General features: G+C 37.8%; 2 protein-coding genes and 1 long non-coding RNA gene across 3 annotated transcripts in view; 2 read left to right on the top strand and 1 right to left on the bottom strand.

The window, feature by feature from the left end:
* CPA6 (carboxypeptidase A6) overlaps positions 1-27,325 on the top strand; it is a 353,130-nt gene that overhangs the window by 159,782 nt on the left and 166,023 nt on the right. The window contains exon 2 of the mRNA XM_027620329.2: positions 1,543-1,618. Coding sequence (XP_027476130.1) covers positions 1,543-1,618 — 76 coding nt within the window. The remainder of the gene's footprint in view (positions 1-1,542; positions 1,619-27,325) is intronic.
* LOC113936767 overlaps positions 1-27,325 on the bottom strand; it is a 62,972-nt gene that overhangs the window by 14,958 nt on the left and 20,689 nt on the right. The gene's annotated exons all lie outside the window — the stretch shown is intronic.
* On the top strand, positions 18,383-19,549 carry LOC113936762 (small RNA 2'-O-methyltransferase-like). The gene has a single exon (XM_035727254.1). The coding sequence runs from the start codon at positions 18,383-18,385 to the stop codon at positions 19,547-19,549; it is 1,167 nt and encodes a 388-aa protein (XP_035583147.1).

Here is a 27,325-nt window from a genome sequence, read left to right as displayed (position 1 = left end):
AAGTCTCCCTTGGGGTTCAGTGACTTTCCTATTAATCTTACCCAGCCTTGGACACTGCTATTCACCAAGTAGTAAAACCATGGGAAAGTGTGCATAGTCCATTCTTACTCCAGTATACCTTTGAGGTTGAAGAGATAAGTTGTGGGTGAACTGCTAGAGTTTTTGTCATGTGCTGTGTGCGTGTGTGTGTGTGTGTGTATGTGTGTGTATGTCTAGTATTACTAATCTACTTTATCTTCACACATTGTAAAATGTAGAGGGTTATGAAAAATATTCCTGTTGTACTCTATTTAGTACAGGGAACTCTTACATTTCCTCTAGAAACTAATTATTCTCCTACATCCAAAACTAATGATGTAATGTATGGTGATTAACATAACATAATAAAATTTTAAAAAAGAAACCAATTATTCTCAATAATATCTTTTATACCAATCCATTAATAAATACTTAATAATTACGCCCTATACAAAGCACATTGAACCATTTGTGATTATTATATACTAGACCTGTGCTTTCCATCCTGTCTCCATCATGACATAACTAAAAATAATAACAGCTGTCTGACAAACCTTGGGGGAAGTTCACCACTATAGAGAACTCTCTGACAGAGAGCACGACTCATCCAGGCTTCTTAAACTGTTCAAGATCTTTACTAAAAGAAACTTTTAGAGTGTTCAAATATAATTTCAGCTGTGGTACAATTTAATGGCAGTAAAAAATTTTAAATTTTTATCACTTAAAAATTTTTATAGCCATTGATATCTTGTGGCACACTTGAAACAGTTGGTGGCCCTCCAGTTTGGCCCCATATGCACTTGGGAAGCTCTGTACTACAGATATAAGATGGCCCATAGAAATGAGCTTATCTTTACTGTTTTCAGTGTAGGAAAAATCCAAACCAGAAATTTTCCATAGTGTATATGCTCTTATTGAAAGTCACATTCCTTTTCAGCATTAGGTTTTTAAAAAGAATGTTTTTACTTCTGTCATCAGAAATTTCTTATTTGGCATCTGCTCTGAGCTATTCATGAAAGTCGTTGTCCCTGTTACCATTGTTTCTGTGTTTTTGGCCTTTCCCTGCTTAAGTGTGAATATGTAATCTTTAAAAGCTGATGGAAAAACACCCAATGGTCTTTTTTTTTAATTTATTTTAAAGATTTTATTTATTTGACAGAGAGAGACACAGTGAGAGAGGGAACACAAGCAGGGGGAGTGGGAGAGGGAGAAGCAGGCTTCCCACAGAGCAGGGAGCCCGATGCGGGGCTCGATCCCAGGACCCTGGGATCATGACCTGAGCCAAATGCAGACACGTAACTACTGAGCCACCCAGGAGCACCGGAAAAACCAATAGTCTTAAGGCAGGGGGAAAAAAGACCAATGTGGGGCTCCTGGGTGCCCTAGGTATTGGTGGTATTGGTCCAGTCCAGAGTTTGCTGTTTTTCTTCCTAATTGCAAAGTTAGTTTTTTAAAAGGTAAACAGAGCTGGCTAAATCCTTAGTTTTGAAAGGTAAATAACACCATTTCTTTCCTTTCTTATAGTGATAAGGTGATTCGACTTATTCCCAATACAGAAGAAGAAGCAAATGCACTGAAGAAAATCTATCACCAACTTAAGGTAAGAGAGCTTCCACTCACTTATCCCTTACACCTATAATGTGTTTACAGGGCTTTGCTGATGGGAGTTGAATAAGTGGAATTAATTAGCCAAGGGGAAAAATCATGCTAAGAGATAACTTGAAAGAGCTTTTAAAGGATAAGTTAAGGTTATTCAAAATATGATGTGTCTTACCCATTATCTATTTATGAGTTCATTTATTTTCCATCTCCTTAGTAGAATGTAAGCTCCATGAGAGAGCTTTTGTCTACTTTTCTCATTGCTGTGATGTCAGTGTGAGGAATATCCTATAAGTTCAGTAAATATTTTTTGTTGTTTTTAATGAATGAGTGAATTTTGTTTATAATTTTCCAGAGCTTCACTTTTCCTTCTTAAAATTTTCCTGCTGATCATCTATACTTCCATTCTAATTAAATTCAAGCAGAAGAGAATTGAGGAAAATAAAAGAAATTCAAGTTAATTAATTTTGGTATGTTTCAGTGGATCTGATAAGAAAATTCTATTGGCAAAGGTTGAAGGGCTCTGATTATTCAATCTTTGGCGAATTTTGTGGATTTCAAAGATAGAGAATTTCTCATCTCCCTAATACTGAATATAATTGAGTGTTAGCTTTAGCTAGAAAGTTATGATGAGAAGTGTAGTGATGGGCTCTTTTCTAGGCCTATGGAAAACAGAGGTAAGGCCATAAAATATGGGGTGGCTTAGCTTCTTTTTGATGGTTGGCAAAACAGATTACCAAGAAGGCCTCCTTAATCTCCAAAATGGGATAGAAAAACATGTGTCCTCAATGCCTGGAGGACAGTCCTACCTGTAGAAGATGTTAGGGGGATAAGAGAAGAGAGACAGACTCATTGGCTTCTGGAGATATTTGCAATTATCAAATTTTTGGTCCTTTATTTTTGGCTTGATTTTTCTCTTTGACATCTTTCCTTGAAATATTGAATGTACTTACAAATGAAGTATTGAACTTGGTGTTTATTCATTTCCTTTCTTTTTCCTCATTCCTAGCTTTTACACATGCCCTGTCCAATTTAAGCTTGGGTCTCATTACAAGGACTCAAAGTGAAAATGCAGGAGCTCACCCCAAATTGTGATTGTATCCTGTACCAGAGACTGCTCACCAGACATTTCCTAAACCTCTTTTCCTTCTCGAAGGAATCTCTGCTGCAGGATACTGACATGAACTTTCCTCTGATAATTAACCTCCTTATAGTCTTTTCGGCAGCAATATCTGAACACTATCTAAACAGCCCTTCAGGGACTCAACATTTGCAAAGAAGCAAAGCAGTTTTCCAGTAGAAGCTCCGATCTCCATTAAAATTGTTTTTTAGATACACCATTGGAAAAAACAAAATAGCTACTTTACACCATGGAGTCCAGTATTTCAGGAAACAAATATGCTTAACCAAGTATTGGGGAAAAAATACTTGTGAAAGAATCTGCCCCCCACCCCCGCACACACCATTTGTAAATACATTTACATGGTAGGTCTTACAAAGTTATAAAAATAAAATAGCATTAAAAAAAAAGGAAGAAGAAGATAGGAGGGGAAGAATGAAGGGGAGTAAATCGGAGGGGGAGACGAACCATGAGAGACGATGGACTCTGAAAAACAAACTGAGGGTTCTAGAGGGGAGGGGGGTGGGGGGATGGGTTAGCCTGGTGATGGGCATTAAAGAGGGCACGTTCTGCGTGGAGCACTGGGTGTTATGCACAAACAATGAATCATGGAACACTACATCAAAAACTAATGATGTAATGAATGGTGATTAACATAACAATAAAAAATTTTTTAAAAAAGAATACTGTAAAAATAAAATAGCATAGTTCTATATGGGATAAGCACTCGTCATTATCAAAAGTAATAAAATTTCATCAGTGAGGACTGGGAGGGTTACTTAAAAACTCTTCTAAATCGTAGGTGGAACAAAATGATGTTGAGCACAGAAAGGACTGTGGACACTGATGAGAACACATATTGTGCCCTTTTCTGTACACACTTCTATATACACTTAAAAAAACTGCATCTTTTCATTTAGTCCTTGAGGAAAGGTAGTAATCTGGGCGAGGAAATGGTTTGGATGTGAAGGAGCATAGAGGACAAGTAAGAGAAGGGAGGGAAAGGGGGCTGGTGAGGAAGAGGGGAGCAGAGTGAAGGGAAGCAAGGGATTTAATATCAGAATGTTGACGATGCTCTAGTGGTCCCACACCAGAGAGAATTACATCCAGCCCCTCTGAGTCACTGCACCAGTCATAGTCTGAGTTCTTCCTATAAATTGTCTCCTTTTAACAACTCTATGAGGTGGGTACAGTTATCGCTATTTTACAGCGGAAGAAATTAGGAGAGGCAGAGGTCAAGTAACTTGCCCTGGGTCACGGTGTGGCATTGGAGCACACATCCAGACAGCTCCAAATCCTCTAGAAGCTACGTGAGGCCTGCCTCCTGCCTCTAGTCTGTTTACTCTGATCATTTTCCCAATGGAGAGGAATAAGGCCAAGCTTGCTGGGCAGTGGAGCCTAGACTCAATGTGTACATTGTCATGTTCTCATTTACTTTATTCCTTGAGTCCAAAATACCACCCCCAGGCTCAGAGATTTGCAGGACTCACAATTCAGCCAATTATCCTACTCACAGCTATGATTTATTTAGCAAGCAGATACAAAGCAAAACCAGCAACGAGAAAAAGCACATAGCATGAAGTCCAGAAGAAACCAGGCACAGGCTTCCAAGAAGTATTTCCCTGTGAAATTACACAGGATGTTCTTAATTCCCCCAACAAGGAGTTGTGATAACATATGTAAAATATTGTCTACCAGGGAAGCTCATTATAGACTGAGTGCCCAGGGTTTTTATTGGGGCCTAGTCATGTAGGCCCTCTCTGCCAAATACATACCAAAATTCCAGATTCTTCAAGGGAAAGCAGGTGTTCAGCATGAACTATATTGTTTGCACAGTTTAGGTGTACAGTGAACCACTCTTCTCGGTTAGATTTCAGGAGGGATCCTACCACCCTGTTTCCAGATGCCAGCTAATGGCCACACTTGCAAGTAGGCCTTTCTAAGAACAGGAGTTACAGGCCTGCTGTGCTGATTTTCCTGCACATTTCTTCATTTCTTTTTACCAAAGAAATAGTTTTATTGGGTTGAAATTTGAAGCACTGAGCTTAAATACATTTCTGTCTAAAAGCATCATGTTAACTGGATGTCATTTTAAATTCAATTGAATTCATTGACTGATCCACTTGTACCACTGAAAGCAGGAATTCTGGCCAGGCAGAGAAAGCAGCCTACAGAGAAGAAAGATGACTGTCTGTCATCTAATGCCTGTCGAGCTGATGGGATAGAATTGGCACTGTTGTTAACAGCTCCTTTGCACACCTCATGCACTGCCTCCAAGGTGAAGGGAGCTTTTAGTTGCTTCCTTTCCCTCATGCATAGTGTGGTAGGCAGAATTCTAAGATGGCGCCAAAATTTCTGCCCCCTGGTGTCTACACCCTGCATAATCTCGCCTCTGATTCTGGCCAGGGCCTGTGAATATGATGAGATAGTCATTTCCTTGATAGATTACATTATGTGGCAGAATGGAGATGACCTGGGGTGGGCCTCACCTGATCAGATGAGCCATTTAAAAGCAGAGTGATTCTGGGGTGCCTGGGTGGCTCAGTCAGTCAAGTGTCTGACTGTTGATTTTGGCTCAGGTCATGATCTCAGCTTCATGCGATCTAGCCCTGCATTGGGCTCCATGCTCAGCAGGGAGTGTGCTTGGGATTCTCTCTCTCCCTCTGCTCATTGTCTCTCTCTCTCTGAAATAAATAAATCTTAAAAAAAAAAAAAAGCAAAGTATTTCCTCCAGCTGTTGATGGAGAAAGAAGTCAAAGAAGTGCTCCTCCTCCTGGTCTCAAAGAAGAATCAAACTGTCATGTTGTGAGCTGTCCATAGGAGCCATGTGATAAGAAATGCTGCTGGCCTTGAGGAGGTGAGAGCCACCTCCAGCTGATAAGCAGCAAGGATATGGGGATGTCAGTCCCACAACTACAAGGAATTGAATTCTGCCACAACCATCTGAGCTTGGAAGATGACCCTGGGGTCCAAATGAAATCACAGCCCAGCTGGTATCTTGCTTTTAGCCCAGTGAGACCCTGAAGAGAAAATCCAGGCAACTGTATCTGGACTTGTGATCTACAGAACTATGAGATGGCAAATGGCTGCTCAGTTTATGGTAATTTTCTCTGCAGCAATGGAAAAGCAACAGAAATAGAAAAGCAATAGGAAAACCATACACATGGTAAGGTAACAACCCTACATCCTGACCTTTTGATGGCTCTTATTTTAATAGCATATATGGATGCTTTAAGTTAATTTTTCTGACTTCATTGGCTATAACTAAGGATCTTTGGAAAAGTGAAAGTGAATGGGATTCATGCCTAGGCTATAAATTCACAATGTCTTATCCAAAACATGAACAAATGCAAAATGTCTGTGCAAAGTTGAGTGAAATCTGAGAAGGTATGGTCACAGCATAGCTAATTAGATCTAGAACCAATGTTACAAAGCTGGTTACTTTCCTAATTAAATTTTATGGTTTTGCTGAAGAATTAAAACAAGAAAGTTAAACAGAAAACCATGCCTCCAGAGAAATGGATTGAGAAAGCGCCAACCAATTAAATTGTTAATTAAGAGCATAGCCATGATTTAAATAAAGTTATGATGGAAGGGAGACAGTTTGCAGGTAAGTAAAATTAGGGTCTGAACACCCGTTCTGCCTACATTTCTTCACAAATTCTTTGTGCTCTGAAGTAATAGAGATGCTTTATGTAAGATCACAAAATTTCTATGTAGAATTTACAGATTCTGTTAAAAGAAAAATTAATGATGCTTCTGTTTCCAGTTTTCTCATTCAGAGAGCTTTCAGATTAAAAACTGTCCTGTATCCAAAAGTCTGACATTTTTTCAAACTAAAACATAGCCTCACAAATTAGTGGTTTGTCAGGTACCACCGAGTGGGATGTCAAGAACTGTAAAATTCCGTGGGGGAAAAACTGCATCATCCCTTCTCCTTCTCTTGTATGTGAAATTCCCAGATGCCTTTCCCTGGTGTGACTCTCCTTCCTCAGCACCGTGCTGAAGTTGACTGTTCTCTAATCCTTCTTGGTACTCTCCCAGGTCATACACTTGGATCTATAGGAACTTTGGAATACTTGTGGTCCCTGCACCTTTAAAAGGTCTAACATCTACCTGGACAGTTTATTGATTGGGAAACTTGTGAGGAAGAAGATGGGTGATAGAATTCACGCTGTTGGAGTCATTTGTTCCCATTTTCATTAGGAACTGATGGTGCCATTATAGGCATATTTCTTAATCATGGCTAGGGTAGGCAGAATTCGAAGATGGTCCTCAAGATTCTTGGGCCTGGTATATACACATCTTCTCCCAGGTATTCCATCAAACACTAATCTAGGTACTGCTGTAAAAGGATTTTGCAGATGTAATTAGGGCCCCAAATCATGTGACATTTTAACAGGGAGATTATCCAAGTGGGCCTTACCTAATCATGGAGAAATAATGTTTTCTCCAGCTGGTTGCAAAAGAGGAAATCAGAGAAATGCACTTGCACTCCTGCTGGCCTGGAGGATATCAAACATCCATGCTAAGAACTGACATGTAGCAAGAAATTGCAGGGGCTCCAGCTGACTAGAGGGAAAGCAGGGACAGACCTCAGTCTATAGTCACAAGGAAACATTTCACCAGCACTGGGGAGAATGTAAAAAGATCCTGAGTCCCAGATGAGACCACAGCCTGAGCTGACACCTTGATTTCAGCCTTTGGCACCCTGAACAAAAAACCAAACCACTCCCAGTTGAAATGGTGAAATAATAAAACAGAGTTGCTAAATTTGTTGTAATTAAGCAGTAAAATCTAATACGATGGCCTTAAACAGCCAGTGACTTGGTGAGCTACCTGAACACAGAGGAGCATTATAAATGATATTGAAGGATAAAAGTGAAGAAGAAACCAAAATTTAAACCTGTCAATAGGTTTGGGGTAGGAAATAGCATTTCCATCTTTTTTGTTAAAGGCTTTGTAAAGTAATAAAGCAACATTACTTTTGCTTTATCTGGCATGATTTTTGAAAGAGAGGAAACATAACCCAGGGAGATGTCCAAATGCAGTTACGGATTAAATTTCAGGAACATAAATTTCAGATGTGGCATATAGTTTTCTCTGTGTGGCTATTGGTAATTAGTCAACTCAATAACAAAACATTGAGAAACAATACAATATGTGGAAAAAAGCAGGAATACATTAAAAACGTTCTTTCAAAGGTAAAAAAAAAAAACTGGCATTATTATGATGATTACCTTAGTGATCTTTATTTACTAAACTAGGTAGACATGACCTTGGGCCAATGCCATAGTATTTTTAAGTTGACTATGTTTCCTTTGCTTGTAAGACTTTCCAGTTTCAGTGTTAACCTAGTTTGAGACTAGCTTTTGAACTTTAAAGTAGTCACTCTTTTTTTTTTTAAGGATTTTATTTATTTATTTGACAGAGAGAGACAGAGAGGGAACACAAGCAGGGGAAGTGGGAGAGGGAGAAGCAGGCTTCCCGCCGAGCAGGGAGCCTGATGTGGGGCTCCATCTCAGGACCCTGGGACCATGACCTGAGCCGAAGGCAGATGCTTAACGACTGAGCCACCCAGTCACCCCTAAAGTAGTCACTCTTGATGGATGATACTAACTGCCATAACTAAAGTTCATATAACTGGACAGTTTAAGAAGTCAGGTCCAGCACAGTCCCCCATAGAAGGTGATCTCAGCCAGGATCCTTCATGCATCTGCCATCACCTGTCATTGCTTCACTCATTTCTAGTGTTAGCAGGCTGTGAACTGGGATGACAATTGGACCATGTGTCTCTCAATCATCTAGCTGGTTAGCCTGGGTTTGTTGACTCAGAGGTCACAGGGATCCCTAAGCAAACTGACAAAGCTCCTGGAACCAAAGCTTGGAACTCCAGTTACACTTCTGCCACATTCTACCAGCCAAAGGAAGTCACAGGGCCAGCCCAGATTCAAGGGATGGAAAAACAGACTCTGATTCTTGATGAGATGATTGCAAGTTGTGAAAACATGAGAAAAACCTGTGGTCATTTTTGTAATCCACTCCATCCTCCACCCACATATCCATTCTAGTCAGTTGCCAGATCCAGGGTAGAAGACGGAGCCACTCACTTCTCCTCTGCTTTCTCACTGCCACAGTTCTGGCCCTGATCTCCTTCCATTTGAATCACACCGGTTCCCCCAAATTGCTTTTCTGTCACCTCACATATTACTCCTATTTATTCGCCGTATTGTAGCCAAGGTGATCTTTCTGAAAAAATTGACCATGTTACATCTTTCCTTAAAACCTTTTAAGGGTCCCCATTGTCAGCAACAGTAATTCCCAGCCCAGATTGCTCATCAAATCACCTAGGAAGATTATACTTGGCCCCACTGCCAGAGATTGACTAGATCGCTCAGGTGAAGCTTGGTTTTTAGTATATTTTTAAAACCTCGCTAGGTGATTCCATACGTAGCCAGGGAAATAAATCACTGGCCTGAGGTATAGACTTCAAGCTCTTTGCCATGCCCCATAGGGCCCTTCAAAACCACACCCAGCCTGCCTCTCAAACATTTCTCATCCTCCATCACTGTTCTTGGCTCAGTGTTTATTTCCCTAGCCACACTAAACTGATTGTAGTTTCTCTCTTAAGTGCCTTTTCTCAAGCCATTCCTGTTCTCTGGAATGTTCTTCTTCTCTTAGTCCACTTGGTGAATATCTTTAAAGACTAGGTTAAAGCATCCACTTCTCCTTGAATTCTTTGACGCTAACTGAATTCCACAGACTATTGTATCTTAGCATTTATGTCACTTTATGCTTACAGTATCTTTTCTCCCCCATTTCATCCCCGCTAAAATGAGTGTCTTGCAGATCTGAGACTTAATGGATCTCTGAATTGTGTATGGTGAACAGGGAGGCATTGATGGAAGAGAAGAGTGACTCCAGCTGATGCTAAAAAGAAGTTTATGTGCACAGTCAGGCCTCCAGGAACGTAGCCCAGCTGAGACTTAGACCATTACTCCTTGACCCACCCCTTGGGTTTCCCTTTTATTTTTCTGTTCTTTATAGGTCACCCTTTGCATTTATTCTCATGATTTCACCTGGAAAAATAACAAGGTTTGAGCATATGGTTTGTGCTTTATCAAATGTGAATTTCTCACCGTTTCCACTTTGAAGGACATTACCACATGATCAAGGATAGAGAACATTCTTTTTTTCAGGGACAGTGAGGGGCTTCTTGGTGACTAACAGGTTTTCTATCAAGTATACAGACTATACTTTGGTGCCATTTCTTCGACCCATGAACTTAGAACAACCTTTGCGTATTCATCAGCCACAGCCACAAAGACTGCGCTTGATTAAAGGAGTTTCCTGTTTTCTACCATACTTTTTTCTAGCTGCATACATGTGGAATGATTTCTGCTGCCTTACTGGGTTTTAGAGGTCATTGTTTGTGAGAATGAAACCTGGACCACAACCATTTTTAGGGAAATGAGCTCTCCCCTGATGACTGACAGAAGGGCACAAGCATGTAAGTGAGTACCAATGACCTACAGGAATTGACTATCACAATCTGAATGCATTTATTAAATATTTATGTGAGGTCTTATTCAGGTCAAATGTGGAAAGCATGGTGACTAATAGGAGTATGACCTCTGGAGATACACTTCCTGGGTTCATATTCAGACTTTTCCATGTACTAGTTGTAGGAATGTCAGCAAATTACCTAATTTAATTTTGCTGTGCCTCCAGTCTCTAATCTGTAAAGTGAGAAATCCAGAAAGAGTTGATCATCCAGTAAATTTTCAATCCAGTAAGGGATACACAATATGTAAACAAATAGCTGCAGAATAGAGAACCCCCAAAAGCATACTACTTATCATTCCTCTTTGGATAGGATCAGTTTCTGACTCCTCTTTGTTTCCCTGGTGCCTGGCAGTAGTAGGCACTTGACAAATCTTGAATGAATGAACAAATGAAATTAATTCATCCATCTACTTGCCTTAAAGTATCAAAACAACTCTAACTCGGATTCTAATCAAGAGCATATATAGGGCTGAATAAATATTCAAAAGATGAAAACAATGAAGATATAAGTAGAAAGAATTACTGTAGAGCAGTGGGTTTAAGGGTTCAAGGAATAGCAAGGGTGTGAGTTAGGGGAAAATTATCTATCTCTTCAATTACTAAAGTTTTATGGAGGAAGTAGGATTTCTGTAAGAGCCTGATAAGTTTCTTGAGAGAACCATCTCTGAGATACACAATCTTGTGTTAGAGCCTCATGTAACTTTTAGATTTTGCCTTGGGGTGTTGACTAATTCAATGAATACAATAATGCTAATTACCAGAAATATTTTAACTTGAAAATCAGAGTTCAGGTGCTCTGCTTAGGAGTCATTTTGTTTTTTTACATAATCAGAAATGTCTCTATCTCTTTAAGCCTCTGATATACTTGATTAACAAATCAATTCCTTTCTTTTAACCTAGAAACAGCTATTAGGGATGCCTATATGGCAATTTTCCATGCCCTAAAAAAATTCAGAGCAGCTTTTGCATATTCATCAACCACAACCACAAAGACTTTGCTTGATTAAAGAAGTTTCCTGTTTTCTACCATTTTGTTTCTCTAGCTGTATAAAAGTAAAGTGATTAAAATTCCCATGGTCCCACAAATATATTTCTTAGATCTTTTCCTGATAATTGCTTTTGCTTTGAGGCTATCTGATCATGAGTGTTCTTCCATTCTTTCACATTTCAGTTACATTTTGAAAATGTAAATTTTGAAAATGATCTAAGAATCAGTATCCTGTTTTTGAGAAAAGAAAAGGTACAGAACATGGAACATAATCTAGCAGGGGAAAAAACATGGACCAATATAGGGATTGGTGATCTTTGATAGGTGGACAAATTCACTGGATGCCAGCAGGCTAGAGCTATCTAGAGGAAACTGCTCATTATTCTTGATTAATAATATGTTTTAACCAACTAAGCATGTTTTACCTTAGTATATTTAAATAATTGACAGCAAACTTTAAAAATTTTTTCCAATATGAAAATTTGAATAATGGAGATGATGCTAAGAGATTGGAGAACTTTTGCAATGAGTACAAAATTTCTATTTTAACAAATCTAAGGTTGACTCTATATATCACAGATCCTATTTATCAGATGTATTTTTTTAAACACTGGGGAAAACACTTACAGATTATAAAGAAAACACAGCAGTGATTTTAGAATAACAAAATCTCTTGGGTTGCCTAATTTCTTTCAGGAGTGTAAGAGCTCTTACTGGTCAAGAGATCAATTGATTAAGGTTGGTCAAGATAAATGATATGTACTGAATGTTGAGCTTCACAAAACTCAGGATATTGGCTAGAATAATTTATTCCTTAATAAATTGTACAAATAAGGTACATATCATACAATCACAAATGGATTTAATCTCAAATGAGGAATAGAAGAGACATGAGCAATAAAATTTAATTCTCTCACCAGTAATATTTAGCATCTTTTTCTTCATCAAACCTATGAATAAGGGTCTCTAGAGAATGTCCATTAAGCCAGAAAATGGCATCAATGGTTGAGAAGGGAACACTTATTTGAGAGGGTTATAATCAGAATTCTAGGTAATTTCAATAAAACAGAAGGTTCAGAAACAGAAATTAAAGTTATCTTAAGGACAAATGCAGAATAATGCTTGCCAATTTTTAGACTATTAGTCACACAGAAAGGAAACATCAAAGATTATAGGGAAATGTGATCTTACCATGAATAAACAGTGAAAAATTGCACATCTCTAAACTGTGTACCTATTAGGATGTAAGTATTCTGGGCTTTCAGAGATTCCTGCGGTGACATTTCTATGGTAGACTGTTATACAACAGTCCATATATGTCCATACAACTGGGCATATCCATTGAAATATACACAAAAGTGATGTGGGCCCTTTCTGGGCCAAGACTCTATAAAAGGAAATTTTCCCTCCAAACCTTTCTCTTCTGCCTGAATGACAGTAATAATAAGGCCTGAGAGGATGGAGCCATGACATGGAAAATTTCTGGATCCCTGAATCACCACACAGAGAAAAAGCTGTCCACCCTAAAATACCCACCTTTGTTATATGATCAATGAACAAATTTCTCTGGTATTTGAGTTATATTGTATTTGAGCATTGTAGGGGAGAAAAAATAATTTTCTTTCTACCCTTCTGAGTTCTTAGCTGAGACCCTCTGTAATTAAAAAAAAATTAACACCAGCAAAAAAAAAAAAAAAAACAAATAGAAGTTAACAGTATACTTGATTTACTCTCCCCTAAGAGACCCCTAAAGAGGCCCTAAGATTCATTCTTCCCTTTCTCTATTAAGACGTCATTTAAGTCTGAATTGTAAGCTACCCTGAGGTTACCCTCTTTTTCTTGGGTGTTTCTCATGAATGGGCCTTTCAAAGAATAGGTGGGAGGTATGATAGTTTGTGACAGGGTTTATCTGTGTGTGGTACCACCTTCTAGTCTCTCCTGTGATACTGCCCTTGTTGGTGAAACTCCTGGTGAGAGGATTTATGACACATCCTTTTAGAGGACGTGTTTTTCGACTGATAAGGGTAGTAAAGAAAAAGTCACTCTCTTCAATTGCTATTTTAAAGTGCCTACAGCTCAAAATAATCAAGACACCAAAGCAGCATACTTCGAGGTGGCATGTTCTAAATTCCTACAGCCATATTTGGGCTGGCATATGCTGCTACCTTTCAGCATCATCACAACTAATACTGAAGATGGTGTATTAGAGTGCTACCTTAACAAAAACAAAAATATACTAGCTTAGCAGTTGGAAAGTAGGTGGAAGGAACATAAATATCACAATATGGAAAGAAAAGGCCAGTAGTATGCAATAACAAAACATTTGCTAACAGTTGGTAAAATTATCAGCTGTACTTGGAAGACTGTCGACCTCTCAGAGTCGGGGGCCTGGGGCGGCGAAGGAACTGAGAAAAAGAGACGACAGTATAGCGAGGCACAGGGGACCCCGAGCAAACAGCCTGAGGTGCCGAGGTTTATTTTCCATACTCTTATATACCTTCTACAGCAGGGGCATAGTAAGGCACACTGCTCCATGTACACAGGATTAGTCAAGCACGTAAGAATCTTTAAAACAGAATTTACAGGGCACGGGAACAAAGAGGGGAGTGCACAGTGTGCTGTTTGCAGCTGGCTTCCTATCTACAAGGCATCTTCTGTTGCGTACTTTAGAACTGACCACACATGTCCCAAGGGCATTTCACTCTGAGCCTTTCAGGTTATTTTTAACCCTGCAATCTCGAGTTTTCTCAGAGATCTCTGAGTTCTGAGCGAACATGCACCAGTGGTCGTTGTGGCATTCTGTTTCCCACAGAAGACCAAGAAAATGCCTATTTATCCTATAGCTCTGAGGAAAGTCATTGCAAATACCCAGAATATTAGCATGGGTTGGTTCTTCCCATTGCTTATAGAAAGATATTACAAGAAAGAGCTAAGTTCAGTCAAGAAGTGACCAGTTTATAAACAGAAGTAAAAAGAAATTGGGAGTACCAAAAGGCAGGAAAAAATTCAAACCACTTCTAGATCCTAAACACAAGAAAATAAGATCAAAAAAAGTTTTGAAGAGAAGTCCATTAAGATTTCTCAGGTTTACAAGGTAACTTAGATGTAGGGAGTTACTTCTCTACCTTTCCGCTCCATCCGCATCCCTAAATCACCACATGTCAGAAAGCCACCCACCAGCAAGAAACAGCTGTCTTAGAAATGAGAAAAAACTATTGAGTTTGAGCCAGGCCACACTCTGTGTTTATTTGTTGCCAAACCATAAGTTCTATGGACCCACTGAATATCACAGTCTAAAAAAGGTAGCATAGCTTGAGAACTTACAAACATGTTCATTCTCTCAACAGATCTTAAATCAATGCTATCTGTTGGGCATTGTGTGAATCACACTCTGGGTGGTGGGATACACCAGTGAATAGAAACAGGACCTTCAGACCAAGGAGCTCAGAGATATTCATTAAGTCATTGGGGGGGGGGGACTACAGACTATTCCAAATTTATCACTTACACATATTTATATAACCAAACTTGCTTATCCACTATTCCCCAGATATGTCCCATATGTCTCAGTCTCTAAGCCTTGTTTATACAGATGTAGAAATGTATTCCAAAATGTATATTAAGTGACTACCATGTTGTAGGCATTGTTCTGGATGCTGAGGGCTACAGCAATAGATAAAACTCAGTAATCCCTGTCCGTGTGAAACTTATATTCTAATGAAGGGAGATGGGCAAAAAAAAAAAAAAGTAAAAAGTACAGCCTATCAAATGGTCAAAGTTGTAGAAGAAAAGTAGGGAATTTGAGCAAAGGTTTAAAGGAGGTGAGGGTAAGCTATTAATTCCCTACTTTTGAGAATACTTCACCTGTCAAAAGGGCCAGTCTCAGATGTTAAATCATCAGAAGTTTTTACCAACTGCCATAACTAGATGTGCTTATTCTCCTTTTTGAGCCCTTGAGGAACTTCGTTATTCTCTTGTACAGTCTGTTCTCAGATTCTGGTTTTTTTACTCAAGCACATGTCCTCATTCACTTGTTGAATTTTAGGGAACCACAAACCAGTGTGATAAGTATAACCCATGTTTAATAAATTGTAGTGACACTCAACTCCACACAACCTCCATCACCACCCAACATTTTGATATCAAAAATTGACATTTTTCTCAACATCCTTTTACTCTTTTCAGCCAAAATTCCACTCACACACCCTTCCACATAGAAATTCTACCTTTCATGCCTCATACATAAAGGATACATTATCTTTGAAGATGTATAGCACATTCTTAATCCAAAAGATGAAAGTGTTAATGACATCCATAGACTTAACTGAGTCAAGGGTGCAAGATGATGTAAAAACAAAAAGAGATAGACTTGTGAGACAGACGAGGAAAAGCAAAAGCAAAACCAAACAATTACAGAATTTAGGTTTGGTTTGATCTGGAGTTAGAAGAGCAGCTTTAGAGATAACTTAGCACTTAGTGATTCAAATATGTACCTTGGTTATTCTCAAAAGGAGGGTGGAAGGAAAAACATGATTTGCCTAGGAATCTTTTTCAGGCTACCTCACTGACAATATACCATAACCCCAGGTTAACTTAAAAAGAAACTTAGTAAACACTGACTATGATCTGAATGTTCCCATTACTCTTACTCTTCAAAGAATCTACAATTAAGATTTTTTAACAAAAATCCATGGATGTGCTTTAGTGACTCAGTTTCATTTAATACCCATTTAAAATTTATAGATCCTTCTTTTATTAACATCCTACATTCCTCTTGGAAAACCATAATCCTAAGAGAAGTATAATAAAACACAGAACTCTTCATGACTAAATGTGTTTGTAATTTAATAAGTTAAATGAATTTCTAAATTTTTCTCCTCAAAGAATTTAAGAAGAATTGCTAAAATTAAAACTGTTTGGAACAAATTCTGTACCCATCTCAACTTGGGAGGTAGAGTACATGCGTGTAATTACAAGCTCAAAATGACCCTCTATACTTGATTTGTAAACACTTCAAAAATGCAAGTCTTGTACAGTTTAGAAGGACAATCCATAGAAACAAAATTATCCTTGGATGTAAAAGCATTTTGAGGATATAATGCACAGAACCCAGATCAAACATCAAAAATAGGAACTTACCTTTTTCCAGTATGGCCACCCAAAAATTAGTTTTGTATCAATTTACTTTCTCATTTGTAATGAGAACATTGGCTTTTTTTTTTTTTTAAGGAAGATACAGAAAGCACAGGATTATAAAACTCTTATGTAACACTTTCCTATCAAGGGATTCTAAACTCTTTTAAAATGTTAGTTTATTTAATTCTCACAGCTCCCAAGCAGGTAAAGAAATGACATTTTGCAATGCGCTTTATCTCATTTTCTGCTAAGGAATGAGTCACTGTTACTCTTGAAGCTGAAATGGAGCTATAATTTCTTAACTCCTGACCGAGGTGCTGGCCTGACCTCATTCCACTTCTCTCTGAGTTAATCTGTTATGTTCCAATTTTCGTCTTCTGAGGTTTGGCAGTAAACTGTCATCATCCCTACCTTCATGTAGAACTCTATGAGATGAAGAAAATGAAAGAAGCCTTTGACTAGATAGCAACTTTTGTTTCCATTTTAAAGGAAATGACTATTTAGGATGTTGGGTCTCAGTACATCAGGGTTATTCTGCTAATGAGTAATTCCTTTTGTCTTGAAATCTGTAGGGCTCAAATGAACTTATAAAAAGTGGGATGTATTTATTTTTGAATACATAACACAATACATTGATAATGTTCAAAATTCAAAATATTTAGAGGATATATAGCAAAAAAAATCTCCCTCCTATTTCTGTCCTGAAGTCACCATTCCCCCACAGAGGATGCCAGTGCTACCAGATTCTTACAGAAATATTAGATACAAATTCAGGGAGGGAGGAAAGAAGGAAGGAAACACATAAAATATAGATGTATAGAGATAAATCTCTTCTTTTTTCATAAATTATAACAACCTATCCACACTGTTCAACTAGTTGCTTTTTTCATTTAAAATATCTTGGCAATTATTCCATAACAAAACACAAAAATTTTGTCATTCTTTTATATAGCTGCATAGTCTTCCATTGCATGGATATACCAGAATTTGCTTAGTCAGTTTTCTGCTGATATTAAGATTGCTTCCAATCTCACACTATTACTCTGTTGAAGAACTTGATTGAAAAGTCATTTCACATATGGACAAGTAGGATAAGTTCTCAGAATGGAATTCCTGGGTCAAAGGGGATATGTACTTTGATTTACAGATATTTTCCAAATTTCTCTCCAGAGAGTCTACCAATTCTCCTACCAGAAATGTATGAATTTTTATTTTTCTACATCCTTGCCAACATAGTGTACAATCAAACTATTTAACTCAATGAGACCTAATAATGAATTTTCTGATTTTTGTTGATGTAATCTTATTGGGGGTTTTTTATACATAATTGACCTATAACATTACCTTCCAAATGTGTATGATTCAATATTTATATATACTACAAAATGATCACAGTAAGTATAGTTAATGTCCATCACCACACATAGTTTTTTTCAGGTAATGAGAACTTTTAAGATCTATCATAACTTTCAAAAATACAGTACAGAATCTGAAAAACATATTGGAGCTTCTTATACTGTGATTTAGTCACTTTCAGGAAAATGTGGAAATATAAAGTAAAAAGTATAAAATGGTATTTTAAATATGGTATTTAAAGTATATATCCATAAAGCATTTGATAGAATACAACATTCATTTGTGATAAAAGCCCTCAGCAAAGTAGGTTTAGAGGAAACATACCTAAACGTAATAAAGGCCTTATATGAAAAACCCACAAGGAATATCATACTCAATGGGGAAAAACCCCTAAGGTCAGGAACAAGACAAAGATGTCCACTCTTACTACTGTTATTCAACATAGTACTGGAATTCCTAGCCACAGCAATCAGACAACAAAAAGAAATGAAAGCCCTAGTGCTCACTGCGCCTTGCCTTCCCTGCTCGTGTGTTCCTTCGGGGACCTCGAAGGATACATTGGCTTCTTTGTTTCAAGAAAACTTGAACTTGGAAACAAAATGGAAGAAAACAAACAGTGCAACAGTATGGATAATTGTGAAGTTCCCAGCAAGAAAGTCATTGAGTTCAAACCACCAGTGTATGAACAGAGATACTACTTTGTTAAAAACTTAGTGAATCGACATGGACTCAGGAAGATTGCAGACTTGGGCTTCAGTGATGCCACACTTTTATGGATGCTGAAATATCACCGCTGTGTTCAGTATCTTGTTGGAGTAGATATTGCTGCCAGACCCTTTGAATGGGGAGGGGGTAGGTTGTCTCCAGGAGTGGGGGGTTACATCATTCCTCGGGAACTAGATTTGACCATAACCTTGTACCGTGGTTCTGCTGTACAAAAAGACTCCCGTTTGTGTGGATTTGACTTGATAACATGTATTGAATTGATAGAACACTTAGATTCTGAAGATCTGGCCAAGTTTCCTGAAGTCGTATTTGGGTACTTTTCTCCGGGTATGGTTGTCATCAGCACACCAAACTCTGAATTCAATCCCCTGTTTCCAGCATCAACCTTTAGAGATCCAGATCACAGATTTGAGTGGAACAGAACACAATTTCAGACGTGGGCTTTCGATGTGGCAAAACTGTACAATTACTCCGTAGAGTTCACTGGTGTGGGGGATCCACCAGCAGGAGCTGAGTGTGTTGGATACTGTACCCAGATAGGGGTCTTCCAGAAAAACATAGCAAAGCCGACTGAATCGAGCATTTCAGAGCCAGAGGAACACGTTCCAGAGGAACACGTTTATGAAGTTGTTTACACCACCTCATACCCGAGTTTACAGCAAAGCAAATACTTCCGGCTTACTCTGAGTAGTGAGTCGGTCAAAGCAATCGGCTTAATGAAAAGCAGGTTTCTCCGGGGTCTGAGGAAAAGGGAGGACGATCAAGTGGTACCACTTGGCAGTTGTACCCTACAGTTCGGATTAACAGAAGCTCAAAGGGCCGAAATAGAACAGTCCCCCAAACCTTACAGTGTGGGAGAGAAGTTCTACGTACCCCTGGAAAGACTCATTATTTATCCGAAGGTGAACCACTTGGTGGTGGGTAGTATGGAGAAGCTGAGAACAATACTTGCTGAGGGACTTCGACAGAAGGAGATCAAAGTGCGGTGCAGGTGGAGTTGGTTGATTACCAAACACAAGGCCTCTTTGATGAGTATTTAATCAGCCCTGTGCTGGAGTCATAAGTTTAGGCAACTTGGTTTTGAATTTCTCTAACCTTATTTTTCATATGCTTTTTGTAGGGTGGTGGAGAGGGTTCATAATGCACTTGTTCATGTTTCTGTTAGACCCAGTTGGATGTGACTTTAAACATTCTTAAAGCAAACTGGATTGTCAAATAAAACCTTTTCCCAGGGGGGAAAAAAAAAAAGAAATGCATCCAAATTGGTAAAGAAGAAAAATTTTCACTATTTGCAGCTGACATACTATATATAGAAATCCAAAAGACTCCACCAAAAAACTACTAGAACTGATCAATGAATTCAATGAAATCACAGGTTACAAAATCAATGTGCAGAAATGTTGCGTTTCTGTACATTAATAATGAAGCAGTAGAAAAAGAAATTAAGAAAATAATCCTATTACAACTGCACCAAAAATATAAGATACCTACGAATAAACCTAACCAAAGACATAAAAGATCTGTACCCTGAAAACTATAAAACACTAATGAAAGAACCTGAAGACAACACAAAGAAATGGAAAGACATTCTATGCTCATGGATTGGGAGAACAAATATCGTTAAAACGTCGATACAACTCAAAGCAATCTACACATTTAATGCAATCCCTATCACAATACCAACATCATTTTTCACAGAACTAAAAAAAGCCTAAAATTTACATGGAAACACAAAAGACCCCAAAGAGCCAAAGCAATCTTGAAAAAGCTGAGGGTATCACAATTCAGAATTCAAGTTATATTACAAAGCTGTAGTCATCAAAGCAGTATAGTTCTGGCACAAAAATAGACACATAGATCAATGGAACAGAATAGAACACACAGGAGTAAAACCACAATTATGTGGTCAATTAATCTTTGACAAAACAGGAAAGAATATCCCATGGGAAAAAGTCTCTTCAACAAATAGTGTTGGGAAAATTGGACAGCTACATGCGAAAGAATGAAACTGGACCATTTTCTCACACCATACAGAAAAATAAACTCAGTACTAAAGACCTAAATGTGAGACCTGAAACCATAAAAATCCTAGAAGAGAGCTTAGGCAGTAATGTCTCTAGCAACATTTTTCTAGGTATCTCTCCTGAGACTAGGGAAATCAAAAATAAGCTATTGGGACTACATCAACATAACTTCTGCACAGCAAAGGAAACAATCAAAGCTAAAAGGCAAACTATGGAATGGGGGAAGATATTTGCAAATGACATAGCCAATAAAGCGTTAGTATACAAAATTTATAGATAACTGATACAACTCAACACACACACACACACACACAAGCAAATCATCCAATTAAAAAATGGAGAGATGAGGGTGCCTGGGTGGCTCAGTCATTAGGCGTCTGCCTTTGGCTCAGGTCATGATCCCAGGGTCCTGGGATCGAGCCCCACATCAGGCTCCCTGCTCAGCTGGAAGCCTGCTTCTCCCTCTCCCACCCCCCAACCCTGCACTTGTGTTCCCGCTCTCACTGTCTCGCTCTCTGTCAAATAAATAAATAAAATCTTAAAAAAAATGGGCAGATAATATGAACAGACATTTCTCCAAAGAAGGCATCCAGATGGCCAAAGGCACATGAAAAGATGCTCAACATCACTCACCATCAGGGAAATGCAAATAAAAACTACAATGAGATATCATCTCACACCTGTCAGAATGGCTAAAATCAAAAAACACAAGAAACAACAAATGTTGGCAAGGATGTGGAGAAAAAATAACCTTATATCATTGTTGGTAAGAATGCAAATTTGTGCAGCCACTATAGAAAACAGTATGAGGTGTCCTCAAAAAGTTAACAGTAGAACTACCCTACAGTTCAGTAATCACACTACTAGGTATTTATCCAAAAAATAAAAAAAAAAAAAATACTAACTCAAAGAGATACATGCACACATTATGTTTACTGGAGCATTATTTACAATAGCCAAATTATGGAAGCAGCCCAAGTGTGCATTGATAGATGAATGGATAAAGAAGATATGGTATAGATGTACAAAGGAATATTATTCAGCCATAAAAAAGAATGAGATCTTGCCATTTGCAATGACATGGAGTTAGAGACTATAATGTTAAGCAAAGTAAGTCAGAGAAAGATAAATACCATATGATTTCACTCACATGTGGAATTTTAGAAGCAAACCAGCAAAGGAAAAAATTGGAGACAAGCCAAGAAATAGACCCTTAACTATAGAGAAAAACTGTTGGTTATCAGAGGGGATGTGGGGGGGGATGGGTGAAATATGTGATGGGGATTAAGGAGTGTATTTGTTGTGATGAGCACCAGGTGGTGTATGGAACTTATAAATCTCCATATTACACACCTGAAACTAATATAACACTGTACATTAAATAACTATACTGGAATTAAAATTTTAAAAATAAAGTAAATATATTTCCATAGCAGGGGTAGGCCTTTCAAAAATACGTGTGGGTTGATGTTTGTAATATTACCCAGTTGAACTACAGAGAAGTTCTGCTAAGTGAGAAATTCATTTTTATGAGATGTTTAAATGTATGTTACATATGCCAGCAAAGCCAGTCTACTACACATTATTTATATAGCATTTGCAAAAGTGTGATTGAGACATCTGATATTCCAAATGAGAACTTGTACTTAACTATAAATTATGACACAGATGTCTTGTAATAGTTCTTTCCATTTACAGAAATTGCAGGAAATTCTCAAGATTTTATTACAAATGTGTGTACACATATGCCCCGAGCCTCACTGTTCTCCTTAAAGAATGGTATTTGACAGAATTCTGAAGTATTAGACCTTGTTCTACTATGTAAAAAATAATACTGTAATATCATCAAGAGGTTAGTATTTCTTGTATTTTCTCTTGAAAATCTTTGTTCTTATAAAATGAGGTTCCTTGAGGAAACATTCTTTTTGGTTATATTAAACTGGAAAGATTAAACATGTCTCAATTGTTATTACTAGATGTTCATATGGCATAAACATTCCCTCTTCCTCATACTCTTATAATACCAAACACTTTTGACACCAGTTGAATTGGAAACTAAGAGAAAATGGTTCTTTGATGCTCTTAAGAAAAGTGTCCTTAAAAAATATTGCTTTGTATCATTACTAATTCATTTCAGTTAGCCAGGGTTTGATAACTATTGTGATCAGAATGTGATTAAGGAAAGATATACAGTTTCTAACACCTCTTTGGAGTCAACTGTTAAACCTCTAATTAATACTTGTTCTTGACATATTTTATATAATAACATGACTACAAATTATGATTTTCCAGCAGAATTTTGCAAAGGCACTTCCCTCTAGCCTAACATTTCTCAACTCTCAGAACCTCCAAAATATCATCATGGTGCTTTCAGGATTGCAAGTCATTCAATATGGTATCTATTACTGGTTCTACTACTAAAATAAAATAAACATCAAAACATTTTCCACTTCAGTTGGAATAGTTTTACTTTTTCAGACCAATTTTATTTAGGGGTAAATCAGTACTGGCTCACAATTATTTAAACAGGTTTTATTAAAACCAATAGATCAGACGAATATGATTGAAAAGATGAGTTTATTATATTCATAGATCCCAAGACCATATACATTATGCTACGGAGGCATGGGAATATGTAGAGAATCCCCCAAGTCAGCATGGCAAAGAGTGGGGAGGTATAATGGCGAGTGCCTTTGTTGTGCTTCTGCAAGGCAGGGTAAACCAATTTAGGGTTGGCTTGTTTGGATAATTTCAGCAGATTTGGCATAAAGGCTGTTCCTGGTTGTCCAGTACCTGACTCTGGGGTAATTAATACAAGTGTAAAGTGGTCTAGGGTGTGAGAGCTCAATAAGGAACATGATTAGGTCGTGTAGACTCCAGATCGGTTGGTTTGTATTAGGAAAGCACACCCCCAAGGGTAGGACTTCTCCCAAAGAGGTGTGGTGGGGAGGTGCATGCATCAACAAAGGAGGCAGGAGGTCAAGGCAAGGTGACTCAGGCATATTATCACATTGTCCAGAATAAGGTGTATCCAGCATATGCATGCAGAGCAGATGTTAAAGCATCAGGTTTACAGAAACTTGGTAAAAGCACCAAGTTTACAGAACATTGTGAATGCACTTTTAGCTGCACACTACTAGCTCTTTGCTATGGCTGTTTGACCATCATGGCACTTACCAATTACTCTTGGTATTTTTACATATAATTATATATGTATATGTAGTTATATATGCATACGTAATACAAAAAATTGTATTTTAAAATGAATTCTTAGTCAAAGCCAATAGCATAAAATACACTGATGTTAAAATATCACAATGTAGGGCACCTGGGTGGCTCAGTTGGTTAAGCGACTGCCTTCAGCTCGGGTCATGATCCTGGAGTTCCGGGATCGAGTCCCTCATCAGGCTCCCTGCTCAGCGGGGAGTCTGCTTCTCCCTCTGACCCTCCCCCCCCTCATGTGCGTGCGCTCTCTCTCTCTCTCATTCTCTCTCTCAAATAAATAAAATCTTAAATATATCACAATGTAATATGGACAATTATGATAATCAGATAAATCAGATTAAAATTTTCAAGATTTTCACCAGATTCACAAATTGCAAAAGTTTGATTTTTAAAAAATGGTATATAATTATTTATAATGGTTCTAGTACTTAAAGAGATTTTGCTTTTTCTTTATTGGTAATATAAGTTATCCATACATATAATGTGTTAAACACAGTAAAGAGCTTATAAAGAGTAGCAGATCATTGAAAGAAAAATATATTTATTTAGAAGAAACAACAGGCAAAAACAAGGAGAGAGACAAACCACCAGAAACTATAGGAAACAAACTCAGTGTTGCTGGAGGGGAGGTTGGGGGGAGAATGGGGTAACTGGGTGATGGGCATTAAGGAGGGTGCTTGATGTGATGAGCACTGGGTGTTAAATGTTACTGATGAATTACTAAATTCTACCTCTGAAACGAATAATACACTTAATATTAATTAAATTGAATTTAAATAAAAAATTTTTAATATATATTTATCTAAAAACAAATTATTTTTTAAAAAGTAAATCATGTATATGAGCCTCTTAATGTATTGTTAAATTCCATTGCTAATATTTTGTTGAGGATTTTTGCATCTACATTATCATGGTCTGTAATTTTCTTTTTGTGTGGTGTCTTTGGTTTTGATATCAAGGTAATGCTGGCCTCATAAAGTGAATTTTGAAGTGTTCCCTCCTCAACTGTTTTTGAGGATAGTTTGAGAAGAATAGGTATTAACGATTCTTTAAATACTTGGTAAAAGTTACTAGTGAAGCCATCTGGTCCTGCACTTTTGTTTCTTGAGCAGTTTTTGATTACTGGTTCTACCTCCTTTGCTATTAATTTTTCTGTTCAGAGTTTCTATTCATTCATGATTCAGTTTTGGTGGGTTGTATGTTTCTAGGAAGTTATCAGTTTCTTGCAGGCTGTCCAATTTTTTTGGTGTGTAATTGTTCATAGTAGTCTTCTGTGAGCCTTTGTATTTCTGTGATAGCAGCTGTAATATTTCCTCTTTAATTTCTGCTAACATCTATCTTCTCATATAAAAGAAAAATTATTCTCATTTTGATGAGAACTCAAAGGATTTAGTCTCAACTTTTTTATGAATCATACAGCAAGGTTAGTTATAGCCATCATGTTGTACATAAAATATGTACTTATAACTAGAAGTTTGTCTTTTTACTGCATTCCTCCAATTTCCTCTCCATGCCCCTCACCTCTGGTAACCACTAGTCTGATCTCTTTTTCTATGAGTTTGGTTTTGTTTGTTTTAGATTCCACATATAAGCGACATGATACAGTATTTGTCTTTCTCTGTCTGATTTATTTTAGTTAGCATTGTGCCTTTAAGGACATCCATGTTGTTGCAAATGGTAGAATTTCCTAGCTTTTTATGGTTAAATAATATTCCATTGTATAAATATATCACAATTTCTTTATCCATTCACACATTGATGAACACTTAGGTTGTTTCCACGTCTTGGCTATTGTAAATAATGCTGCTGTGAACATGTGGATGCAGATGTCTTTTGGGTTTAGTGTTTTTGTTTCCTTTGGATATATTCCCAGTATGGAATTGCTATATCATACGATAGTTGTATTTTTAATTTTTGTAAGGGTACTCCATACTGTTTGCCATAGTGGCTGCACCAATTTACAACCCCACCAATACTGCGCAAGTGTTGTCTTTACTCCACATCCATTGCAGCATTTGTTATCCCTTGTATTTTAGATGGTAGTCATTCTAATAGGCATGAAGTGATATCTCAGTTTTAATTTGCTTTTCCCTAATGCCTAGTGATGTTGAGCATCTTTTCATGTATCTGTTGGCCTTTCATATATGTTCTTTGGAGAAATGGCTATTCAGGTCCTTTGCCCATTTTCAATTGGGTTATTTTTATGCTACAGAGTTGTATAAATTATTTATATATTTTTTAATACTAACCCCTTATCAGATATATGGTTGGCAAATATTTTTCCCATTTCATAGGCTTTCTTTTCACTTTGTTGATGGATTTTTTGTTTGTTTTTGCTGTGCAGAAACTTTTTAGTTTGATGTAGTCTCACCTGCTTATTTTTTTATGTTGTTCGTATGCTTAAGGTGTCATAGCCAAAAAATGCTTACCAAGGTCATGTCAGGAGACTTTGTTTCTATGTTTTTCTTCTAGGAGTTTCATGATTTCAGATCTTACATTTATTTTTTATTATGTTAATCACCATACCTTACATCATTAGTTTTTGACGTAGTGTTCCATGATTCATTGTTTGTGTATAACATCCAGTGCTCCATTCAATATGTACCCTCTTTAATACCCCCCCCAGGCTAACCCATCCCCCCACCACCCTCCCCTCTAGAACCCTCAGTTTGTTTCTCAGAGTCCATAATCTCTCATAGTTCATCTCCCCCTCCGATTTCCCCCCCTTCATTTCTCCCTTCCTACTATCTTCTTTTTTTTTTTTAACATATAATGTATTATTTGTTTAAGAGGTACAGGTCTTTGGGTGCCTGGGTGGCTCAGTTGGTTAAGCGACTGCCTTCGGCTCAGGTCATGATCCAGGGGTCCCTGGATCGAGTCCAATTCACAGCGCTCACCATAGCACATACCCTACCCAATGTCTATCACCCAGCCACCCCATCCCTCCCACCCCCACCACTCCAGCAACCCTCAGGGATTTCTGTTTTGTTTCCTGAGATTAAGAATTCCTCATATCAGTGAGGTCATATGATACATGTCTTTCTCTGATTGACTTATTTCACTCAGCATAATACCCTCTAGTTCCGTCCATGTCATTGCAAATGGCAAGATTTCATTCCTTTCAATGGCTGCATAATATTCCATTGTATATATATATATATATATATATATATATATATATACCACATCTTCTTTATCCATTCATCTGTCGATGGACATCTTGTCTCTTTCCATAGTTTGGATATTGTGGACATTGCTGCTATAAACATCAGGGTGCACATACCCCTTCAGATCACTACCTTTGTATCTTTGGGGTAAATACCCAGTAGTACAATTGCTGGGTCATAGGGCAGCTCTATTTTCAACTTTTTGAGGAACCTCCATACTGTTTTCCAGAGTGGCTGCACCAGCTTGCATTCCCACCAACAGTGTAGGAGGGTTCCCCTTTCTGTGCATCCCTGCCAACATCTGTCGTTTCCTGACTTGTTCATTTTAGCCATTCTGACTGGTGTGAGTTGGTATCTCATTGAGGTTTTAATTTGGATTTCCCTGATGCTGAGCGATGTT

This window comes from Zalophus californianus, chromosome 4, assembly GCF_009762305.2.
Source record: "Zalophus californianus isolate mZalCal1 chromosome 4, mZalCal1.pri.v2, whole genome shotgun sequence".
Classification (NCBI taxonomy): domain Eukaryota; kingdom Metazoa; phylum Chordata; class Mammalia; order Carnivora; family Otariidae; genus Zalophus; species Zalophus californianus.
Note: the sequence above shows the minus strand (reverse complement) of the source record. Positions and strands in the feature narration are given on the sequence as shown.

Coding starts and splice junctions, on each gene's coding strand:
- LOC113936762 (XM_035727254.1), top strand. CDS start 18,383: ATGGAAGAAAACAAACAGTGCAACAGTATGGATAATTGTGAAGTTCCC.